General features: G+C 38.5%; 1 protein-coding gene across 2 annotated transcripts in view; it reads right to left on the reverse strand.

Annotated features, from left to right (window-relative positions):
- Positions 1 to 20750, reverse strand: part of LSAMP (limbic system-associated membrane protein) — a 663422-nt gene that overhangs the window by 16188 nt on the left and 626484 nt on the right. Inside the window, exon 7 of one of the 2 annotated variants that reach the window (XM_005875320.2) lies at positions 16010 to 16045. The exons of the other annotated variant lie outside the window; for it this stretch is intronic. Within the exon in view, the coding sequence (XP_005875382.1) occupies positions 16010 to 16045 (36 nt within the window). The remainder of the gene's footprint in view (positions 1 to 16009; positions 16046 to 20750) is intronic. 2 annotated transcript variants of the gene reach the window in all.

Consider the following 20750-nt stretch of genomic DNA (forward strand, 5'->3'; position numbering starts at 1 on the left):
TCCAAAGAAAGTCACATGGCTATAAGAGCACAATTGTCCTAGTGTCTGAAGTCTTGAAAATGTTTGGCTGTAATTCAGCATTAGCAAAACTAGTATCAGCCAGACTATTCATAAGAGCAAGCTGTGACTACACACGGGGACAGTTCCCCTAAACTGGTCAGATGTGGGGTGGATGTGGAGGCCCAGTGTGAATGCCCCATTGTATCACCATTCCTGTTGGACCTCCAGATGCTCTTCTGAAGATGCTCGATCATCAGCACCTGCCCTTAGTCCTCAAAGAGCTAGTCCATTACCTGCAGAAGTATTGGAAGTCTTCTGCATGAATGCCCATACAGAGGATGGAGGGAGAATTCTGTTCCTTTCTGAGTAGAAGCCTGTAACTGATGTCACTCTCACCACAGACATGGAGCGAGGTTCCATCAAGACATGCAACACTGAACTCCACCTTTTGACCTCACTGATCATTTTCCCACTGATGTTCCAATTGTATATTAAACACACCACCACTTGTTGTTTATTTCCACAATACCTGCTCTGACAACATTTCCTTAAATCCACATATTGCCTTAAAAATTGTTGAAAAGGCACTATAGAAAATATGCTCATCACAATATGTGACCCAGAGAGGCGAATCAGTTACCCAATGTCACACAGCCTGAGGCAGAGTTGAGACTATAATTCAAGGTTTCCAGTTCTACAGCCAGGACGCTCTCCATTATTCTCAATACAACCTGGTATTTTTCTGAAATCAAGGCTATATCTATAGTCCTAACAACTCTAGGGTTATGACTGGCACATTGAAATGATTCAGAATTGACTGGGAAGAGTTTGGCTCTTATGCAAAGCACAACTTCCCTTCTTTCTTGGGGTAAGCGGTTTAGTTTATTGTTCCTTAGAATTTGTAAGAACCTCTCAAGGTCACAGAATGGTGCTCTTCACCCAAAGAAGCCTAATTCCTGATGGTAGCATCTTTATGTAAAGAACACTTGGTTTCCCCTGGTCCACATGGAATAATTGCAAGCAATTGTTCAGAAACCTGGGCTGATAGGAAGACCAATGGCTTTGCTTAAGCTAGAAAAAAAAATTACTTAACCTCTCTTTGCCTCAGTATTATCATCTGTAAAATACGTTTAATCAACATACTCCTTATAAATTTGTTTTATCAATTATATAAATTATCATATTATACTCAGAATGCTGCCAGACACACAGTAAGTGCTCAATAAATGAGAGTTGTCAGATTTGTGGTAAAATACCTTCTACAGAGAAATATCAGTGAAAGTTTGGTGGAAAAAGAGAATTTTAAAAAATTGAAAAATCTACTGCAACAGTATAGATGAACAAAACATTGAGAGAAGCTAACACACTGAAGTGATAGGGAAGCAGACTGGTCAGGCAGCATTTTGGTCAGAAATGTGCGGGGGTTAACCAGTCACTGGCACAGGCTTGGGTGCGAGTCTCTGTGGCCTAAACAGATCCCTTAATTGATCTCTAATCAATTAAAAAGAGCTCATTAAAAGAAGGATTTAAAAGTATTGTAAATATTACACTATATAAAGAAAATACTATAAAATCATACAAAATATGCATTTGCTTGAAAATCTTTAATAAGCAAATTAGCTTACCACTTAAATTTTAGGAAGTCCTCCTTATTGCAATGAATGAACTGGTTTGTGAAACTCTACTGATATTAATCTTTGGAATTCCATTTGTCTTTAGGAAAAGAGGGTGGAGTGCTTATTTGGTACTATTCTTTTCTATTTATCATATTCTGTTGGAATAGAACATTATTCTTTTGAGGAGAAAAATCCTGATTTTTTTTTCCTTCTGTTTGTCACACATATGCCCACTTTCTCTTTTGCTAAGAAAGAGGTGTTTAATCATGTAACAATTTTTTCCTCACAGAGGAATGCCTTAACTGCCTCCATAAGAACAGCTAGCTGCACACCAGTAGCTGTGGAACTGATTTCTTTTTTGTCTGGCTCTTTGAAAATCTGGTTGTGTGCTGCCATCTTGTGTTAATACTAAGACATAGTCCTAGCTACTGTCTAAAAGAATCTCCCATGTCCACCAGGTGGCAGTCGTTGGAAAAATAAAAGCAACATTTCTTTTTTTCAGTCAGGGCAGGACCAAAATGTTACTTTCCAAAAGGGAGTCTTTCCTATTCTTATAGACAAGAAAAAAATTTCTTTTGATCCTTAACAACTAAAAAATTATTATTCTTTTTCTAGTGCAAAGTTCTTGAGAAAAACAGCCTTGCCAGGGATATTATTTCTGTAGGCATTCCCTGGACATACTCATTAGACCATACCTAAAACATATGATATGTATGCCTTTCAGGAAAACATCTCTCTACATATCTATCTTGCTTTAGGAAACACATTTAACAAGTAAGTGTGGCAGTGCAGGTCCAAATAATAAAATAAAAAGATAAATCTACTGTAGCTATACAATGGATAAAACTTTGGGGGAGTCTAGTACAGAGAAAGTTCTAGAATTCTCTGGAATTAGCATGTGCCTAGATATTACCTTGTGATGAGAGGGTACAAGGAGGCAATGGGGAAAGAAGCAACACAAGAAAAGGGAAGTGCCTTCACAAATTGATTTATGCTAACTTTTTTTTACTTTTGATTTTTCGAGAGTCTACATCCATCCATGTTAGACAAACCTGCAGCATTAAAAAGTTCTGATTTAGCCTTTCTCATGGGCACAGATGATGTCTTCCGGTTCACTACTGTAGCCTCAGCTCAGTATTTCTCTAGCACAGATTGTGTCCAATAGATTTGCTGAATAAATATCCAGAGTGCATGAATGAATAATGAATCAATGAATCAATCAATTAAAGCCCCAAATGCTGCCCTAGCTGATTCTAGGCAGGGGAAGATTCTATTCTCCTTTTGGAACCACCATGCCTTAATCCTAAGGTTCAGCCATTTGAAGAGCCATATGGGGCCAGGAGGCCCTTTCATCAGTCTCCAAATCCTGGCAGGTAGGACATTTTCTGGAGGGTTGAGCTTTATTTAAGAATATTCTCATGGCTAACTGAATTCTAAACCTTAGAAAATAAAAATCCAAGCTTATTTTTTGTTCAGAGGCTAGAAGATTTATTCCTTCCCTTCCCTCCAATACTTCTCTCTCTCTCTCTCTCTCTCTCTCTCTCAATAAAAGTGAGTATTGTGAAGATAAGAGATGCTTCCTTAGTAACTCTAGAGTTTATAGTTTGATAACTCCCTTATTACCTGAGAAAATTTTCATATCCATGTTTATGAACAATTTTGGCATTGCCTGCATTGCATTCTATCTGTGAGAGGAGATGAGGGCACAACAATCCCATAAAAAGAATAATTGATGTTTCAGTGCTTTGACTCTTGACAGCTTCCGTCCAGTCCTCTGCTTATATGCATTCATTCCTGCCCACATGTAGGATATTCAGAGTGTGGGGGTTCTTATTGTTTGCATAGTTTTTCTAATTCCAGGGTGTATACTTGAACATAAACAGATTTTTTTTTTTACCTCCCACAGCCATTTGAACAAGGAAACATTCTCCCTTCTGCTGTATATGGCACAAATCTTTCTAGAAGGCCAGTCTCCTAAACAGGCTTTCAAAATGACATATTAGAGAACTAAAATAATTAATGGCACTTTTTTTTTTCTGGGCAAGAATTAGTAAGAGTGCTTGTTCAGGGGAGAGGGAAGGTCCACATTCAATAGGGATTGTATACTCCAGTTGCCTGGAAAGAGTGAGAGAGGGGTGGGGTTAAAATCATGAAATTTAATCAAAGAAACAAAGGAGAAGATGCCATTGCTGCTGCTTCCTCCCTCACCACTGTCGAGGACCTGAAGCGTAACATTTGTGAAGGTCCTCCACGGAATTTTTAGTTTTTGTGCTCTGACTCATTTTTTTTTTTGCCAAGGTTTGGAAAAAAACAACAACACACCTTTATTATTATAGTGGTTATAATGGGGACATTTTTATTAATTCAGTTTTCAAAGCCACACTTTGCAAGTTATTAGTTTCTTTCTCAAAGGTTTCTCCACTGTACTCAGAGACTTTAGGGATTAGCAGTGTTTATTTACTTGTATTATTATTATTATTTTTATTTTGACATAGAAAAGGATATGCCTGTGATTTCTGTTTAGATTGTCAGTTTTTTATTTTCTCCCATGCACTATATTCATGTTGTATAAACCCTAATGCCTAATATTTCTAGAGTCATGTGCTCTAAGAATCACAGTAATCAGTCTAGGTCTAGCTCAGGGAGAAAAAGCCAAAATAAAGAAATGGGTCTAAACCTCAAAATTAAGGTTATTCCTGCATGTGTGTGTTCATTGATGAACCATTGTCCTAACTAATAAGAGAATTTATCAATTTATTTTGGAAAATGAAGAAGCCTTAGCATGTCATCAATGTTGAGACATGAAGTTGGCCTCCCTTAGCTAGATTTGGGTCAAAATCTAGTTACACTTTACTTTCAAATACTTATACGGGCTTTCTGTATTACAGTTGGCTTCAGATGTTTGATGCTATTTTAGGGTGTGTCAGGGACATAAATGATTGGCCAGGATATTGGTCACCTTGGACATATAATGATAACTCCTTGTTGAATGAATGAATGAATAAATCCAAACCAAAACTAATGCTGACATAATTTCTCCTTATATAATGTAGGTAAAATATTTGTTACTCACTCCTTCTTCTCATTATTAGTGGGCTAACTCTCTATGAACCAAATGTCCTGTACTGAAGAGAATTAGAAAAAATTAAGTAAAAAGTCATTTCATTAAAAAAAGACAAATTTACAAAAGGAAAAATGTTAATACATCAATTCAGAGAGAGCAAGCAGGAGCTCCCACATCTGAAAGGGGGATTCTAACTGTAAATCCTGCAGGTGACACAAGGCAAATGTAAAGAAATCTCCTGAAAAAAATAAGTCAGGATTGATTTAGGACCTGGAATTGCTGAGAGTGTGCCTGTCACTGAGGGGAGAGCCCTGGCCCAGGTAGGAGAGCGGCTGCTGCGCCAGCCTCAGCCATGACCTTGAGCAAGTCACAGAAACATGCCAGGCCTGAGAGAGGGCAGAGAATAGAGGACAGTTTAGATGTTTTCACTTGAATGTTCTATAGTACACTGGCAGCTCCCACATTCAGACAAAGCATTTGTTTAAATCACGTCAATGGTGTTATCTCTGAGGAAGGAGCTTATGTATGATCTTTATTTTATTCTTTATAGTTTCATAAATTTTCAAGCTCTTCCATAATGGAAATGAATAACACTTATTATCAGAATAGAAAACTATTTATAAAGACAAATCAAGGCATTAAAAATACCCTCGCCCTGACTGGCCCGGCTCAGTGGATAGAGCGTCGGCCTGTGGACTGAAGGGTCCCAGGTTCGATTCCAGTCAAGCGCATGTACCTTGGTTGCAGGCACATCCCCAGTGGGGGGTGTGCAGGAGGCAGCTGATCAATGTTTCTCTCTCATTGATGTTTCTAACTCTCTATCCCTCCTCTCCCTTCCTCTCTGTAAAAAAATCAATAAAATATATTTTTAAAAAATATCCTCTATGTCTGGGGGAAGTTAATAATCAGTTTCTGATTATTTGGCTTTGGCTGGACATTACAAGAAGATTTAATTTCTCCCCACCACCCCTGCCGAACCCCCTGCCCCAACTTTTTAGTTGGCTGGTATCATATAGTAAAACCAAAGAGAAACTATGGTAGGTGAGGTCTAATTTTTGTAACAAACATAGTCCTAACACCATGAAATAGGATGCAATAAAAAATGTATCATATGGGTTTATGAGGTCCTTCTACCTGTAGGCTTAATGCAAGTGCTCTGTAGAGAAAGTAGAGGTGCATGGTTTGACTTTAATAGCCTGGGCTTTGCTCAGTGGCAAGATGCACTGTCCCAGAACGTACAGTCTCACCAACATAAAAAGAGGGCTTCACCAAGTCTCTTACCCAAGTCAGCTTTCTCAGATCCTGCAGGCTTCTCATTTAGCTTTAGAGGTTTAATTTTTAATAATCAATGAATTAGAACGTTAGAGAATGCTTGAGGCTAAGTTTAATAAAGTGGTTTCCCTGGGCCATTTCACCTAAAATCTGTGTAAGGTTAGATAAACTCCAGAAGTCAACTCATTTGAATCAAGTGTCAGGTAAGATATTAGGGTCAGATATGTAGTTTCTGTCTTAAAGAAACAAGTTTTGCCCTCGTGCCCAGAATATACCCATTACATCTGTGGGTACTATCCTGGCCTTCTACCCCTTGTTGGAATTGACGACCAGTCATCTCCAAATTCAATGAGATTAAGAATTACCTCCCAGCCCCAAGTCTTCTCAGTTGTTGCTGCAATGTAGATTATGTTTTCCGCGTTTAAAAACATACATTTTACAGCCTTTCATGACTTCATTCATTTTACTCGCTAACAAGGATTAAAGGCATAGGTTTGGGTAGGTCTCTAGAGATGTTCAACCTTCCTGGTTTTCTTCTTTTTTCTATGTCTCTGAGGAAGGAGCTTATATGTGATCTTCAAATTGGTTTTAAAATACATTTTAGATTTACATTCCAAGGGATTCAAGATTATCTTTAGTCCATTTAAAGTGTATTTTTATTTTGTATATTTCAAAATAAAAGAACATTCAAGTACCATGAAACGAGGTAACTGGCCTATGGAATTTGAATGCAGAGATAACAAGTGAATTTATGAGATTTCCTGGGGTTTTAAGGCTCTTGGAAATAAGAAGATAAGGGATTAAAAATGGTGGGATGCGCCTAGTTACCCTCGGACCTGCATACATGGCACTAACCACCATAGTGCAGAATGGGTAAAGGCGGGTCTGCTGTGGACCCCCATCGAGCGCCAGGAGGCCTCAGTGGTTTATCTATGACTCCAAACATAATGGTACAGCCAGGTTCCGGGGAAACTCCTGGGAAACACTGAAGGCTCCTTTTAACTGGGTCATCCCCATAAAATAAAACAAAAACCTACCAATCAGCCTCCATATTGAAAGGCTGGAAGTTCTCTCTAGAGATTCTGCCAGATCGTGGGCTCTCAGTATCCAGAAAACTTACCCTGGATAGTGCCCCCTGCCACACAGTGTGAGCATTGGTACATGTCTGTACAGGTGGTCTTTCTTGTCCTAAGAGTAACAGAGGGTGGAAATGCCGATGCCCTTTAACTCCTTTGGCTTGCCTTTTTTTCTTTTTTAAACAGGACTGATACAAATGAAGAGAAGTAATAAATTCTTAGGGCAAAAAGTATGTTTTGTTTTTCAGATTTCTAAAATTAATTGGACTTAATATTGTTCGTCTCCCTTTGGATTTTAGACCTTTGTATGTACTAGAATGTTCGGCTCCTCTTTCCCTTCTCTTCTTCTACCTTTTAAATTTCACATTCACTTGCAAGCCTTCTGACCCACCTAGGCTCTCTAAGGTGCCCCTGTTCTGTGCGCTCCAAACACCACAAAGGTCTTGTAAATTTAGCCAAGCATTTTGTGATTGCTTAGTTCACCACCTGCTGCCCACCTGTAAGCTCTATTAGCACAGAGGCTGTGTCTGGCTCATTTGCCACAGTCCTCCAAGACCCAGCTCTGAGCTTGGCCATAGAAAGTACTAGGATAGTTTTGTGTTTTGGTGGTTTTGTTTGTTTGTTTGTTTGCTTGTTTGTTTGTTTTTAAGTGAATGAATGGTGTAATCAAAATATTGTCATTATCAAATAAACTTAACCTGGGTCAGAAACTAGTTTTTCACTGCCCATCAAGAATGAAGGCTCTTTCTTGTGTTCCTAATGATTAGATGTCATAAGGAAAAGAAAATGTAAACTCTAAAAGAAACTCTACAAAGCAAAAGCAAGTGGAGAGTACACCTAAATGCAGAAAAGAAGTCCTGCTATGAACTAAATGACTTAGAGCAGAAGAGTTGATCCTCTAGGGCAGTGGTCAGCAAACCGCGGCTCGCGAGCCACATGCGGCTCTTTGGCCCCTTGAGTGTGGCTCTTCCACAAAATACCACGTGTGTGCGCACACGTACAGTGCGATTGAAACTTTGTGGCCCATGTGCAGAAGTCGGTTTTCAGAAAGGAGATAGACGAAACAAGTATACAAGACGAGTGTGGATGGGAGAGTTGGAAGGGGTCGACCTCAGCAAACGTACCTCAATCAGATTGAGGACGTTTTTAGCAAAGGCCAGCTTAGGAGTGCCCTAATTAAGTTAATAACAATGTACCTATCTATATAGTTTAAGTTTAAAAAATTTGGCTCTCAAAAGAAATTTCAATCGTTGTACTGTTGATATTTGGCTCTGTTGACTAATGAGTTTGCCGACCACTGCTCTAGGGAAGACCAACCTCCAAGATTATTCCGTCTTTTTCAGCTCTGCAAGCACTGAGCAGCTCCCGATGATGAACTTACCTGAGTTCTGGAACTCCAGAGCAAGTCTCTCAAGTTACCCTCTAACTTGCTATTCAACAAAGAGAAGTGCAAGCTACTGCTTGGTTTCTTTTGTTTAAGCTGTTTCTGTCCCCCAAACATCCCCTGCTTCCCAAGTCATACAAAATCCATATGCATACTTTCCGACACAGAACATGGCTGGGAATGCTTGGTGCTGTGTAGACCAAAGAGGATGGGATGGCACACAGAATGGACACACGGCCAAGGCACAGTTACCTCCTACTGCTGTTTTTTTAAAGTTCGTTTTGTTTTGTTTTTTATTGACTTTAGAGAGGAAGGGAAAGGGATAGAGAGAAACATCAATGATGAGAGAGAATCATTGATTGGTTGCCTCTTGCACATCCCACACTGGGGATTGAGCCCGCAACATGGGCATGTGCCCTTGGCCAGAATCAAACCTGGGACCCTTTAGTCCTCAGGCTGGCACTCTATCCACTGAGCCAAACCAGCTAGGGCTGCTGTTTTTTAAACCACAAGATACTGTGGTTGCCCCCAAACAATGTCCTCTTAGGCTGGTGAAAAAGTCATATTGAAATGGCAAGGTTTAGAAGGTGAGTGGTTAAGTGAGAATCTCTGCTATGAGGAATAGGACAGATAGACAGGATGGACAACTATGATTTACAGTAAAGATACCCTGTTAGTGGTGTTAAAATATACACATGTGTTACAGAGAAGGGGTAAGTGCTTTCTTTGACAATCAGCACAGTGATAAGCAAAACAGCACAGTAAACTATGGCGGTGCTTGGCTCTCCATGGTCCAATTAGAAAGCATGATAAATGACTTGTAAAGTCTCTCCCTGCACCCACTGATTTATGGTGTATGTAAGCTGACAATTCTTAGTGGAGTCCTAGTGAGTGGTCTGCTTACTCCCATCATACATCTGGATCCATATGAGCACCTTAAATTGGAATTCCAAACTCACATGTCCTGCTGTGTTCTTACTTGGCAGGTGTGTTTCTTCACAGTGGTATATAGGGGAGATGTAAGGTGGGACCACTTAAGCTGATTTTTCCCCCATGCAAAGACTCCTTTAATTTAATACCGACAAATGACTTGTGATGACAAAAGACCATTGTGAGGACAGAGTGAGTGCACAGGTGAGTTGTTACTAAGGTTAATTTGTGTCTTGCCTCTTCAGAAGCAGATGTTTCCTCCAGACAAAGGGGATAATGGCTTTGAGGTGCCTGCATGACTGACAACCAGTGTTTAGATGTGAATACTAATACTACCAAAACTTTTCTTTGGTTGTTTTTGTTTGTTTGTTTGTTTGTTTTTTTTTTTTTTTAGAATGTCAAAGAAAAGGTGTCCATGTAAATGCAAGGTGAATATGGTGGACAATGTGGAGAAAAAGAAAATCAAGAAATACAAACCAGGAATAAGAATTTCAAATGAAAGAAAACCAAGGGAAAGACTAAAATTTAAGTTTATACTTTTGGCGGCTATGATATGACATTTATCAGGGGCTGAGGCTGTGTTGATGACATAATTCTTAAAAGACTATGTGCTATTTTTTTCTTTTTGACTCTAACTAGTCCCACTTCCTTTAAGGACTCCTGTTCCACACAGCGTCTCTGAGCCTAGAGCAAAGCTCTCACAGAAAGGACCTCCTTCCTGGCTATACCCACCAATGCCCCTCACAATAGACTGTTGCCCTCCTGCTCAATGGCTTACTGATGCAAACACCAAGGCAAGTTCTAATGGGGCTGCACTCTAAAGTCTAGAGGGGCTTGCATCAGCTTTTTCTGTCCATTTAAGATCCTGGTCTTCTCACCCTTAGGCACAGCATGCCAACATTTTTTCTGCTGCAAATCTCATTGAGCTCTTCTTAGGCAGCATTATTCCTTTTAATTAAAAAGACAAGACTGTCAATTACTTAAACTTAATCCCCAAATGTAATTGTTACTTTGAGAGATTTTCCCCCTATAAAGCTCATAGAAGAGAAATATTTCCATCAAATTAAAATTTAGTGTGAGCTTGGATTTTCAAAAATATATTCATTTTCAAATCCCAGTTGGCACTAGAAATGTAAAGAGCACAACCATCCATAGAACAGGGAGATCACTAGGAAAGGCTGACTGGTGAAGGCAGACCCACATTAGGGAAATAGTGAAAGGCATTAGGAAAGAGTTCCAAGCATAAAAAGTCTCCTACTTTTAAATTGTTGCTGTAGGATTTTTAGCCATTTAGCTTGAAGCTAATGTAAGTTCTTAGAGAGGTAACACTTCCAAGCTATTGTTGGACATTGAAACAATAGTGTAAGTATATTTCAGATTTATTCTTGCTAGTAAATTTTAACAGGGAGAGAATAAGAACTGTTTAGGAAACAAAGCAGAAAGAAGGATATAGAGGTGAGAAGAGAAAGACACAGAAATGGATTCAACAAAGACAAATGCCTATTACAGTTGGGTCTAAATCACTGGATTGGCTGGTATTGATTTCAGGTGAAGTATTGGCATGACTCTCCCACTTGGTTCTTGACCAATAACAAAAATCAGGAGGAAGTCAGACTTGCTCTCAGTAAAAGAGTCAGGGTAATAAAGTTAACTCTTAATTACCTTCATGTGTATTAATCAGGGTTCATGATTTTGCTGTAAATTTGTGTTGACATGGCTGCCAAAGTTCTATTAGTAAAAACAAGGCCCATGTTTGTACCAGCTAGTAGCAAAGGAGTAATATATATAAAAACTGAAACCTTTTCTAAAACATGTTTTATATCTTTGACCAGAAAAAAGGGCAGATTCTTTAAATTGATGACTTTGAATTAGTCTAATAGGTGGTAATGTGCCTGATGGACATCCAATGAAAGTGTATGAGTGTGTGTGTGTGTGTGTGTGTGTGTGTGTGGTGTGCCATACAACAGGAAACTGCGCAACTTGCAGGTCCGCTTAAATGTAGTATTATGCTGTTGATGAATAATAATAATTTTTTTATTTGGCCTTGGGATACTTCTATATTTAAACTTGTTAGCACTGTGGGTATTTCAGATATTCCTAGAATCTGTAACATGTCAAACTATAATGAAGCCACACTGAACTTATATCTGGTTAATATTCAGACAATATGCTACAAGTACATCTCTAAATATCAGTCCTTTTAAATATCATGAGACATGTGTGTATCTGAATATGATTATTTTAAATCCAATATGCTTTCTTTCTAGGAACTTGAAAGCTCTCTTTAATATATTATTTAAAACATTGCTTTGAGCTAGTAGGCATGGAAAATATAATTTCTTTCCCATTTCACAGTTGGAAAAACTGAATTAAAGAGAACAATGCTAGTAATTATTCATGATTAATAGAGGTTTGTATGTAAATCAGCCTGAATAAGTGTGTGAAATTAGATGTGCCGATGCCAGAGAGCTCTGCTCATGTTTTTTAAAGATGAATGCTTTCATATAAATCTCTGCGTGATACATTCTGTTTGGAAATGGACTTGTAAAGTGTGTGGATATTAAGGTAACTGAGTATTGTGGATTACAGACATTATAATACATAAAGTATTAGACAAAATTTTTAAATTCATTAGACAGATATACATCTAATGAACATAAATGCAAAGATAGTGTTTATTTAAAATGTACAACAGATTTACATATGTGCCTGGGTGCTGTGTTGGGTAAACTGGAATTTGGGTATACTGTGATGCTTAAGAAATGTGGGAAAAGGTGCATGTTAGTTTCTTAGGATTGTGGGCATTAATTGAGTTAATACATGCAAGAAGGCTTAGAACTCCATTGCCACATGAGAAGCCCACTATGTTAGCTATAATTAATACCATTATTAGACAAGGTGAGTGTGCTATTAATATAAGGAGCTGAAAAGAGGCATGCTCTCTTTGATAACCTAGGATAATATCCTACAGAATATAAATAAAGCTGTAGGAATTATACAGTCATCTTCACAGCTTGGGATATTTTTAGGATTTTCTTCCAGCTGTCTTCCCATCCCACGCAGTCTGATTTTGAGAACCCATTCCCAGGAGTGCCAGGTGAGGGCAGGAGTATCCCCTCCTCCTTTTGTAGATGGAATCTGGCTGTTCTGACGCCAGGCCTGCCCATAACAACACGGGTCTCTCTCAGGAGGAAGCATCCCAGGCAGACTTCAGATTTTTGCAAGCCTGGTTTATGGATCAGATTTTAATTTTTTTAAAACTTCAATTTTTTTTGCGGGGGGGGGGTTGTTTTTTTTTTCAGAGAAAGCTTTAGACAGCTGTATTAATCATGCAAACCCAGCCATGTGCAATGTGTTTTATCAATGGAAAAACAGGAACTGAATGGCAAGTAGCTGTGAACAAACCCAGTGCCAATGCCCGAACCTGGAAGATAATCTCAACATTTCCCAAACCCACTTGCCACGGGGGGTTAGTGAATGAAAAGGCTGTTCGCTTGGGATAAATAATCAGATGGGAGACAAGTGAGATATTCCAGGGTCATTACATTTCTTAAGTTGCAGTGACAGGGAAGGATGGGCTGATTGAGCCCAGAGAGCCCCACACTCAAGGGAATCCTTCACTTGAGGGCGATAAGAATAAGATAATGGTGTTTGTCCTTGTCCTTTTCTTTCATGTCCCTTTAACTGTCTGAGGCCAGTTGCTCACCTCATTTTGAACCTGCAGTCCTCCTAAATATGAGGGCATCTCTAGGTGCACTTTCATCGTGATGGGCAAGTATTCAGAAGCCTCAGGAAATGACTTGAGCCCAAGAAAGTGAGAGGAGTTCCTTCCCTGCAAGGAGGGTTGGAGTAGACTCCTTCCTCATTTGACTATTCAGTGGAGTTTCTGCAGTGATATATTCCGGAGTAGTTATGCAAATATATGCCATTCAGAACTCATTTCAGAATAAATAAACCTAAATTAAAATTAATGAGAAAAACACCTATCAGGAACAGATCAAGGATTTAGCACTTTTATTTATTTATATATATCTTGTAAATTAGGAGCAGGGAAGCACACTGATTTTTTTGTTTGGTTTTTGGCTGAATAGAAAAGGACATTTGAAAAATTTCTGATTGGCCACAGACAATACAAATTATCATTTGGTGTAATTCCAGTATTATCATTATCACTGCAGAAAATCAAGCGATATGATGAAGGAAACCCAGGGGACATACATTTGATTTATTGAGCCTTGTTTTTGTTTAATCACAGCTTGACGGGTTTAGGACTGCATCCCTGCTGTGACTGCTGCTTATCTCCAGTCAGCCTGATGAGCCTCATAGAGTGGGAGTGGGAGGGGACACCCTCCACTGGGAGGTAGGAACAGTGAAGCCCCTGAACATATACATGCATTTCTGTGACTGGGAAGTAGGAGGAAAAGTTCTCTTTCTTATAATGGGAGGACAGCAAAGGACCTTTGGGACTTTCTCCTACTGTCAAAACACCTTAAGCAAATTAATTGGTTCAAAATCCTTCAGGCCATTTGCATCAACCAATGGCTTATACACTTTTTAACACTTAGGGCTGAAATGTAGGATTCCACATAGATGATGACATATTTAATTAAATGAAGGTGTCTGGTGTCATAACTATGATCACAGCAAGACTGGCATGCTTTCCTAGATATTTCTGTACTTAAATGATACTGTAAAAAATGAAGGGTCCTCTAAAATAGTTTTTTTTCTTTCCATTGGGAACTACATTTCACATGAGTTGCCATCTTGATTGGAAAGACAAGGAGAAAAGGGATTTGATCTCTAGAAAAATCAAGTCCTTGTAAGGAATAGGGAACTTAAGAGGGCACTATCTTTTCTTCCCAAACTCTCACACCAACTATCCCCAGTCTCCATGAACAGCTTTTCAATTTCCACCAGCAGAAGCTCAAAGTATTAGTAAGATAAACTATATTCTCTAAAACTAATGGATCTACAGAAGCTATCTACAGTCTATCTACAATGTAAAATCAAACTAGGGTCATTCTCCAATCAACAATTCAGTTTGTAGGGAAATATCAAATTCAATAAAATCCCATATCTCAATCCTTAATCCAGACTGTTTTTCAATATCCAACAGCTGTCCTTTGTGAATTGTGTCTGGCTTTATTTGTTCAATGTTACATATATCATAAAGCATGATCAAATAAAATATTTGAGTTCCTAGCTGCAGAACTGCTCTCACAAAGGACACCTATAGTCACATTGACACTGTGCAAAGTTCATCTTGGATGGAGCTGAACCTCTTTGAAAATGCTATCCATTGGGACAAATGTGTATATGTGTGTTTGTCACGTCAAGATACTTGCAAGATGGCAACATGATAAAACGGTGTCAAAGTCTGCAACGCTAAATGATGAAAGTCTTAAAATAATTGTGGCATGTCAGGAATTCAAAATACGATATTTTCCATGAACACTGTAAGTTTGATGTCAAGTCTAAACAACAGGCACATTTTAACAGTCTTATTTTTAGTAATTGGCACAAGAAATGGATTTCATTAATGTTATGGGGAAGGATTTTATTCAACAGCATTCTTCTAAAAATAGTTTGAACACTTCTTAAAATGTAAGAATAACTTTTACTAAGCTGTTTAATTGATCCTTTAAACCTTGCAATCCTCATTTCAAATATAATTAAGTTCACATATCTATGAATGCATTATTGACACTGAATATCTACACCCAATTCTGACCTATTTTTTAGTTTGGACAAGTGTTAATGAAACATGATCTGTCTTCAAACTAATAAAACAGCAGCTTTCTACCTTTAATTCTGAGCACATTTCCTTAGAGTGTATATGATAATCTTGTTTAATTGGATTTATTTTTTTCCACATTAGCCCCCCGCATGGCCTACTTTCCATTTTTTTCTCAGGTCTTTGAGTGTTATTTGCAAATCACTTTTCAGGAATTTAATTTCAATGGTAGGTTGGTTTCATTTCAGGTTTTTTTGTATTGTTTTAATTTCATTTGCCAATTTGCCTTTAAACAGCCTTAAGCTAGAAGGTTGGGCTGCAACTTGCATCTAAATGTGATGTAGGAGGCAAAATTTAATTTGAGTGTGTAGAGACTTTTATGAAAAGGAATACAAAATGACTACCTTACTTTTTTTTATTTGTGTTTTCTAAAATGGTTATGTTGAAAAGGAAAAGCCCCCAAATAGGCCACGATTTAAAGAAAAATCAATGTTCTTGTAATCTATTTGAGTTCAACCTTAGGCAGTAGATAATTCATTTTTACAAGTAATACTCCAGTTTCGGATTTTATAAGCCTCTAAATATGAGGGTGGTCAGTTAGAGGATTCATACTTTTATGAGCTACAGAATTTAATTGGCTGTGTTCCAATTATGTAAGTTTATAATTTCCAATAATTAAAGAAAAGATTGCTTTCTGAGTTTATTATCATTTTCCCAACTACTGAATAGCCTGAAGTTTAGTCAGGTGACAAATCTATGGCGTGCTTATCGACTGGTGTGGGGGCAACTTATTGGTTTTCTTTTGTAGATTTTAAAAAATGATTTCAATTGTATGTTACTTTTGTGAATGTGTTTCCCCCCTTTTTTTTTGCACATTATAGATGATGGAGAATGACCCAGTGACAGAGCTACAGTGATAAAAATCATACTGACCTTGAATGGGGTAGGGGATTGTGGGTAAAACACGCTCTGAAGGGGAAAAAATAGTAATCATCATGGAGAGTTTATATATAGATATATCTATATATCTTATTCATATTTAGATACTCAGACAATTATAAAACAGATGAATTTCCATGCCGGTAGGATTATATATCCCATAAAGTGTTTGGGAGATATAATCTTTCTACCAACACTAAAGTATCAGAGAGCTACTAGTAACACTTAAAATCCAAAGCCTTTTCAAAAAAGTTAGCAAGAGCAGGACACAACATCCCATTCTGATAACCCTACACATAGGACCCTACCCTTCGCTGGAAAAACCCACTACCAAAATTATAGATTTTTTGGAGGATTAGAGTTGAGGGTGTTTAAATCACTAGTGATCAAGTTCAGGTTACGAATTTTGATCCTGGTTCTGGTTTCTTGAACTTATAACAGATGGAACTATGGTGGCTAAGGATGCCTTTCCTCTCCCTGAGCACTATAGCTCATATCAGCTTTAGCCAAGCATCTGGAAAATTTATTTTGGGGAATACTAATTCAACTTCTCCCTCAGGTTTTTGTTTCCAGATTACTGATATCAGTGCAATAGTAATGCCAAGGTAATATGTTTCTTGGCATGATATACTTTTAGTTTTAGTCTTTTCCTTAATCCCATCCTCTTGTGGTAATACAATCTCACCTAAAATTTGATCAACCAATCAAAATTGTTTGATGATATATCCTGTTGAGTAATAAGAAGTGCTTTTCTTTTGAACACTTGAGTCTTAGCTTATGTTTTCCCTCACAGTCCCATGCCTAAGCTACTGAACACAAATTGTAGATGCCACAGAGTGCAGGCTTGAAGGTATCCTCTAGTTATCTCATCAAAACCCCAGGTTTAACTCTAAATCCTCCTCTGAGGATCTTTCAGGGAGGCAGAATGGTGCATTAAGGATAATATAGGAGGCATTCTTTGCTACCCCAAACCCTGCAGTATAACATAATCAGCGCACACTTTTCTACAATCCTCCTATCAGCATGGTTAAATAAAGACCAATGATAAATGAAAATCAAGAAAAATCCAAACCATAGAGAGAAAACCATACATATGTACACATATTCAAATTTGATCTTCCTGCCACTTTGTACCATGAGCTTAGAAAGAGTAGATTTTGCCTGGAATTTTGGCACTTAGTACATCTGGATGCAGAAAACCTGGTCTCCTTGCAGAGTGGGCTTTTATTTTTTCTAGCTTAGCTAAAAGTTGTAGCCTAAATGCCAAAGTTTTCTAAGTGCATTAAGATGGAGCAGGTCAGTAACAGTGCAGTGAACAATTGTGTCTTAGTTACACAAGTGTCAAGTAGAAAAATGGTTTAAACCTCCACTGGTTATTTGGTGTTATGTTTCCAGCTTTGAAAATAAATAGCTAAACTGCTTTCAGCAGTTTATGCAGCAGTTGGAGACCACTGTCCCATATTATATTCTCTCTACTGTATTTTATTTTTATTATTACTGTTATTATTCAGACTGTTTAAATAACTCAGCTTAATATTTTCTCATCACACTGTTCACAGCTGGGTAGCTGCACTCTGCCCTCATTCCCACAAGACCATTTGTATTGCTAAACCATCTCACCCACCCTCCTTTCATAGCCTTTTCAACTGTCTCCCAGCTTGTTACTTTCATCTTAGCTCCACCCTCTTATCATCATCTTAGTCCTATGATGCCCATCAGTTATTCTCATTCTCTTAATTTCATCCTATGGACTTATCATTCCTTAGATGCGTATCATCTCAACTTTTTATCCTTATGCTTCTACTATCATTCTGTTGTATTTTATAGTTTATTCCAGGGTTTGTGGACTCCTGTAAAGTGAAGTAAATGCCACTTATAAAATGAAAATTTTTTTTTCCCAATTTGTGTTATTCAAAAGTAGGGGAGGGCAGGAACCTTGGTGCTATGTGCTTTGTCTTTTTGGCTGCTAATACAGGCATAGTTCATTTTATTTCACCTCACTTTGTTGCATTCCACAGATGGTGTGTTTTCACAAATTGAAGGCAAGATCCTCCACCATCAAAAAGATTACATCTCGCTTTATTGCAATACTTGCTTTATTGCAGTGACTGGAAGGGAACACACAATGTCTCCGAGGTGCGCCTGTACTTGAGGAGGTCAACCTAGCTTAGCAACTGATTGGGAGGCTTTAAGAACAGAACTCTAAGTTTGACCCCAGTATCATATTGTGTAACTCTTATTAACTCCCTTAACTCTGAGCTTCAGTTTCTTGTCTTCTAAATGAAGGTGTGGGGTATTATTGGCTGATTCTACTGGGGCACCATGAGAAACAGTTACATGGGCACTCTCACTTCACAAGAAAACCCTCTGAATTAAAAGCATCTAAATGACAAAGGCTGGGGTTGAGGGTTGCGTATATATAGAAAGAAGTAATTTATTAACTCCGATATGATTTTCCTTTAATTTCCAATGGGAATTGCAGATGTTCAATGGTCTTTCTAGAAGACAGCATATTCAATGCCTATTTTTGAAACTAAAACTAGTTTTCCATGTATTTTCTATTGTATCCACAGAGAGCCATATTAAGTAGTTTACAACCAGTTTTTCAAATGACATGTGAGTATTGTTCAAATAGCTACTCAAACTGTTTTATTACGTGGCATCCAGGGTAGTTGGCTAAGAGACTTTGCCACATCTTAACTAACATCATCTAATGGTGTATATTTAAACTCTGGGCCCCTAGGATAATAACTTAAAATGATTTCTGAAGAAGCGGGGGAGGCCCTCAATTTGAAAACTTTCTCCAGGGCTGGGTTGCTAAGGTAGTACTTGAGATTTAATCAAGTGTAGGTTTCCAAGTTAATAATCTTTTAACATTAAACAGAATATTTAAAAACCGCCTACACACAGATGTGGTATGGCCCAGTGGAGATTTCTTTGTACTTTTATTCTTTTGTACTCAATAGCCTCAAACTTTGTAGTAAAGTACCTCACCAGTCCACACATTGATCAGTGACTGTCCTTCTTTAATATGTGGGACTGTTCCCCTCAAGGGTCAGATGCTGACCATGAGGTTTATGAAATATCAGTTTGGAATCTCAATGTGCCAAAGAAAAGCCAGTGGTAACCTATGGATCCAGGCTGGTGGGAGTTAATGGGAATGGAATGTCACAGAAGTAGTGCTTCTGGGTGGGAAGGAATATACTAGTAGTGGAAAGACCTTGTTAAGTGAAAAAGGGAGAAAGAAATAAGAAGTCTCCTCACCTCCAAACAACACAAGATACATCTCTTAACATTTCCTCACAGACACATATGTAGATTATGTGTTGGTCTAGAGCAGGGGTGGGGAACATCCAGCCCAAGAAATCATTTGGTGTGGCCCTGCCAAAGCATTAGGGGTGAGTTAATTAAATGTTTGAGCAAATATAGCAGGCTAATTTTTAAGTTGATAATTTTGTATGGCCCTCCGATGATGTTATAAATATCCAAATGGCCTGTGGCAGAAAAAAAGGTTCCCCAACTCTGGTCTAAGCCTGGACTCTGGAAACAGATTTCATGAATTTAAATCCCAGCAGCCTTACTTGGTTGTACTTAGTTAATTAACCTCTTTGTATAGTGGGGAAATATGAGTACCTAATAGGGTTATACTGATGATCAAATGAAATCATGTATGTTAAGTGTTTCACACATGTGCAGAGTACCTTGTAAGCACTCACTTGATAATCAGTAATGACATTAAAATAAGTATTCTTCCTTCCTATCTGTTTCTTTGAAAGTAACTTAATGTAAGCAATGAAACAAGATTGGGTTCCTTTGTGGGTGCATCACAGCCATCATTGCGGAAATATGGAATCTATCACACTGCACATGATGACAATGGAACTACTCATGGCATTGTCAGAAGTCCAAGGCTTCACCCAGATGATGCACATTCCCCCGTCTGAAAAAGCCTGAGGAGCTGAATCCTTGCTCATACACACTGTACCAATGGATTAATGTGTTCAGGAAAATTACATAATGGAATGCTTTGCCCAGGATGAAGAAAACTATATAAAGGCATTACTTGGATCTATAGACTGAGGAAGTATGACTCCTTGACAAATAGAAAGCTAGAATGTGTGGAGAACAAGACACATGAAAAAGAAATGCCTTCATGGGCTTAGGAAAAAGTTCCAATGAATGCAATGTATTCTTGCCCTATCATTCCACTATTTTGACCCCTCTTGAGAGCAATATTTGAATACAGAGTGAAGAAGAATATGTATGTATATGGTAGATTGGTGACCGCAAATTGACACTGTGTAAAAAGTCAGTACAGGTCACTGGGGTGGACACTGAAAATGTGCTGATGCACCAATGAAGATGGGTAATTGTGAACTCTACAGGGGCTCTGGCTCTGATTTCTACCTGCTGCTGCCTCTGGCTGGCAACAGAGTACCAGCTGCCTCATCTGCTCTGGACTGCTGGGTCAGCAGAGCACCCCACTGCCCACACCGTGCTCTCTGTCAGGGTGGCCAGCCCCAGCCCCAGCTGCCCCTCCCAAGCATCTCTCCCCTCCTGACCCTGTTATGCAGAAAAGGACCACCAACAGTTTCTTCCTTCTTCCCCTTAAACTCCTCTACCTACTTTGAATCTAAGTGATGGGCAGTCTGTTCACAGATGCACTTTTTCTTTTTCCCTTTTCTTCCCTTCCTTTTTCCCACCTCCCCTCCCGGTACCTCCCCTCCCCTCCCCT

The sequence above is a fragment of the Myotis brandtii genome, unplaced genomic scaffold (assembly GCF_000412655.1).
Source record: "Myotis brandtii unplaced genomic scaffold, ASM41265v1 scaffold46, whole genome shotgun sequence".
In the NCBI taxonomy this organism is placed as follows: domain Eukaryota; kingdom Metazoa; phylum Chordata; class Mammalia; order Chiroptera; family Vespertilionidae; genus Myotis; species Myotis brandtii.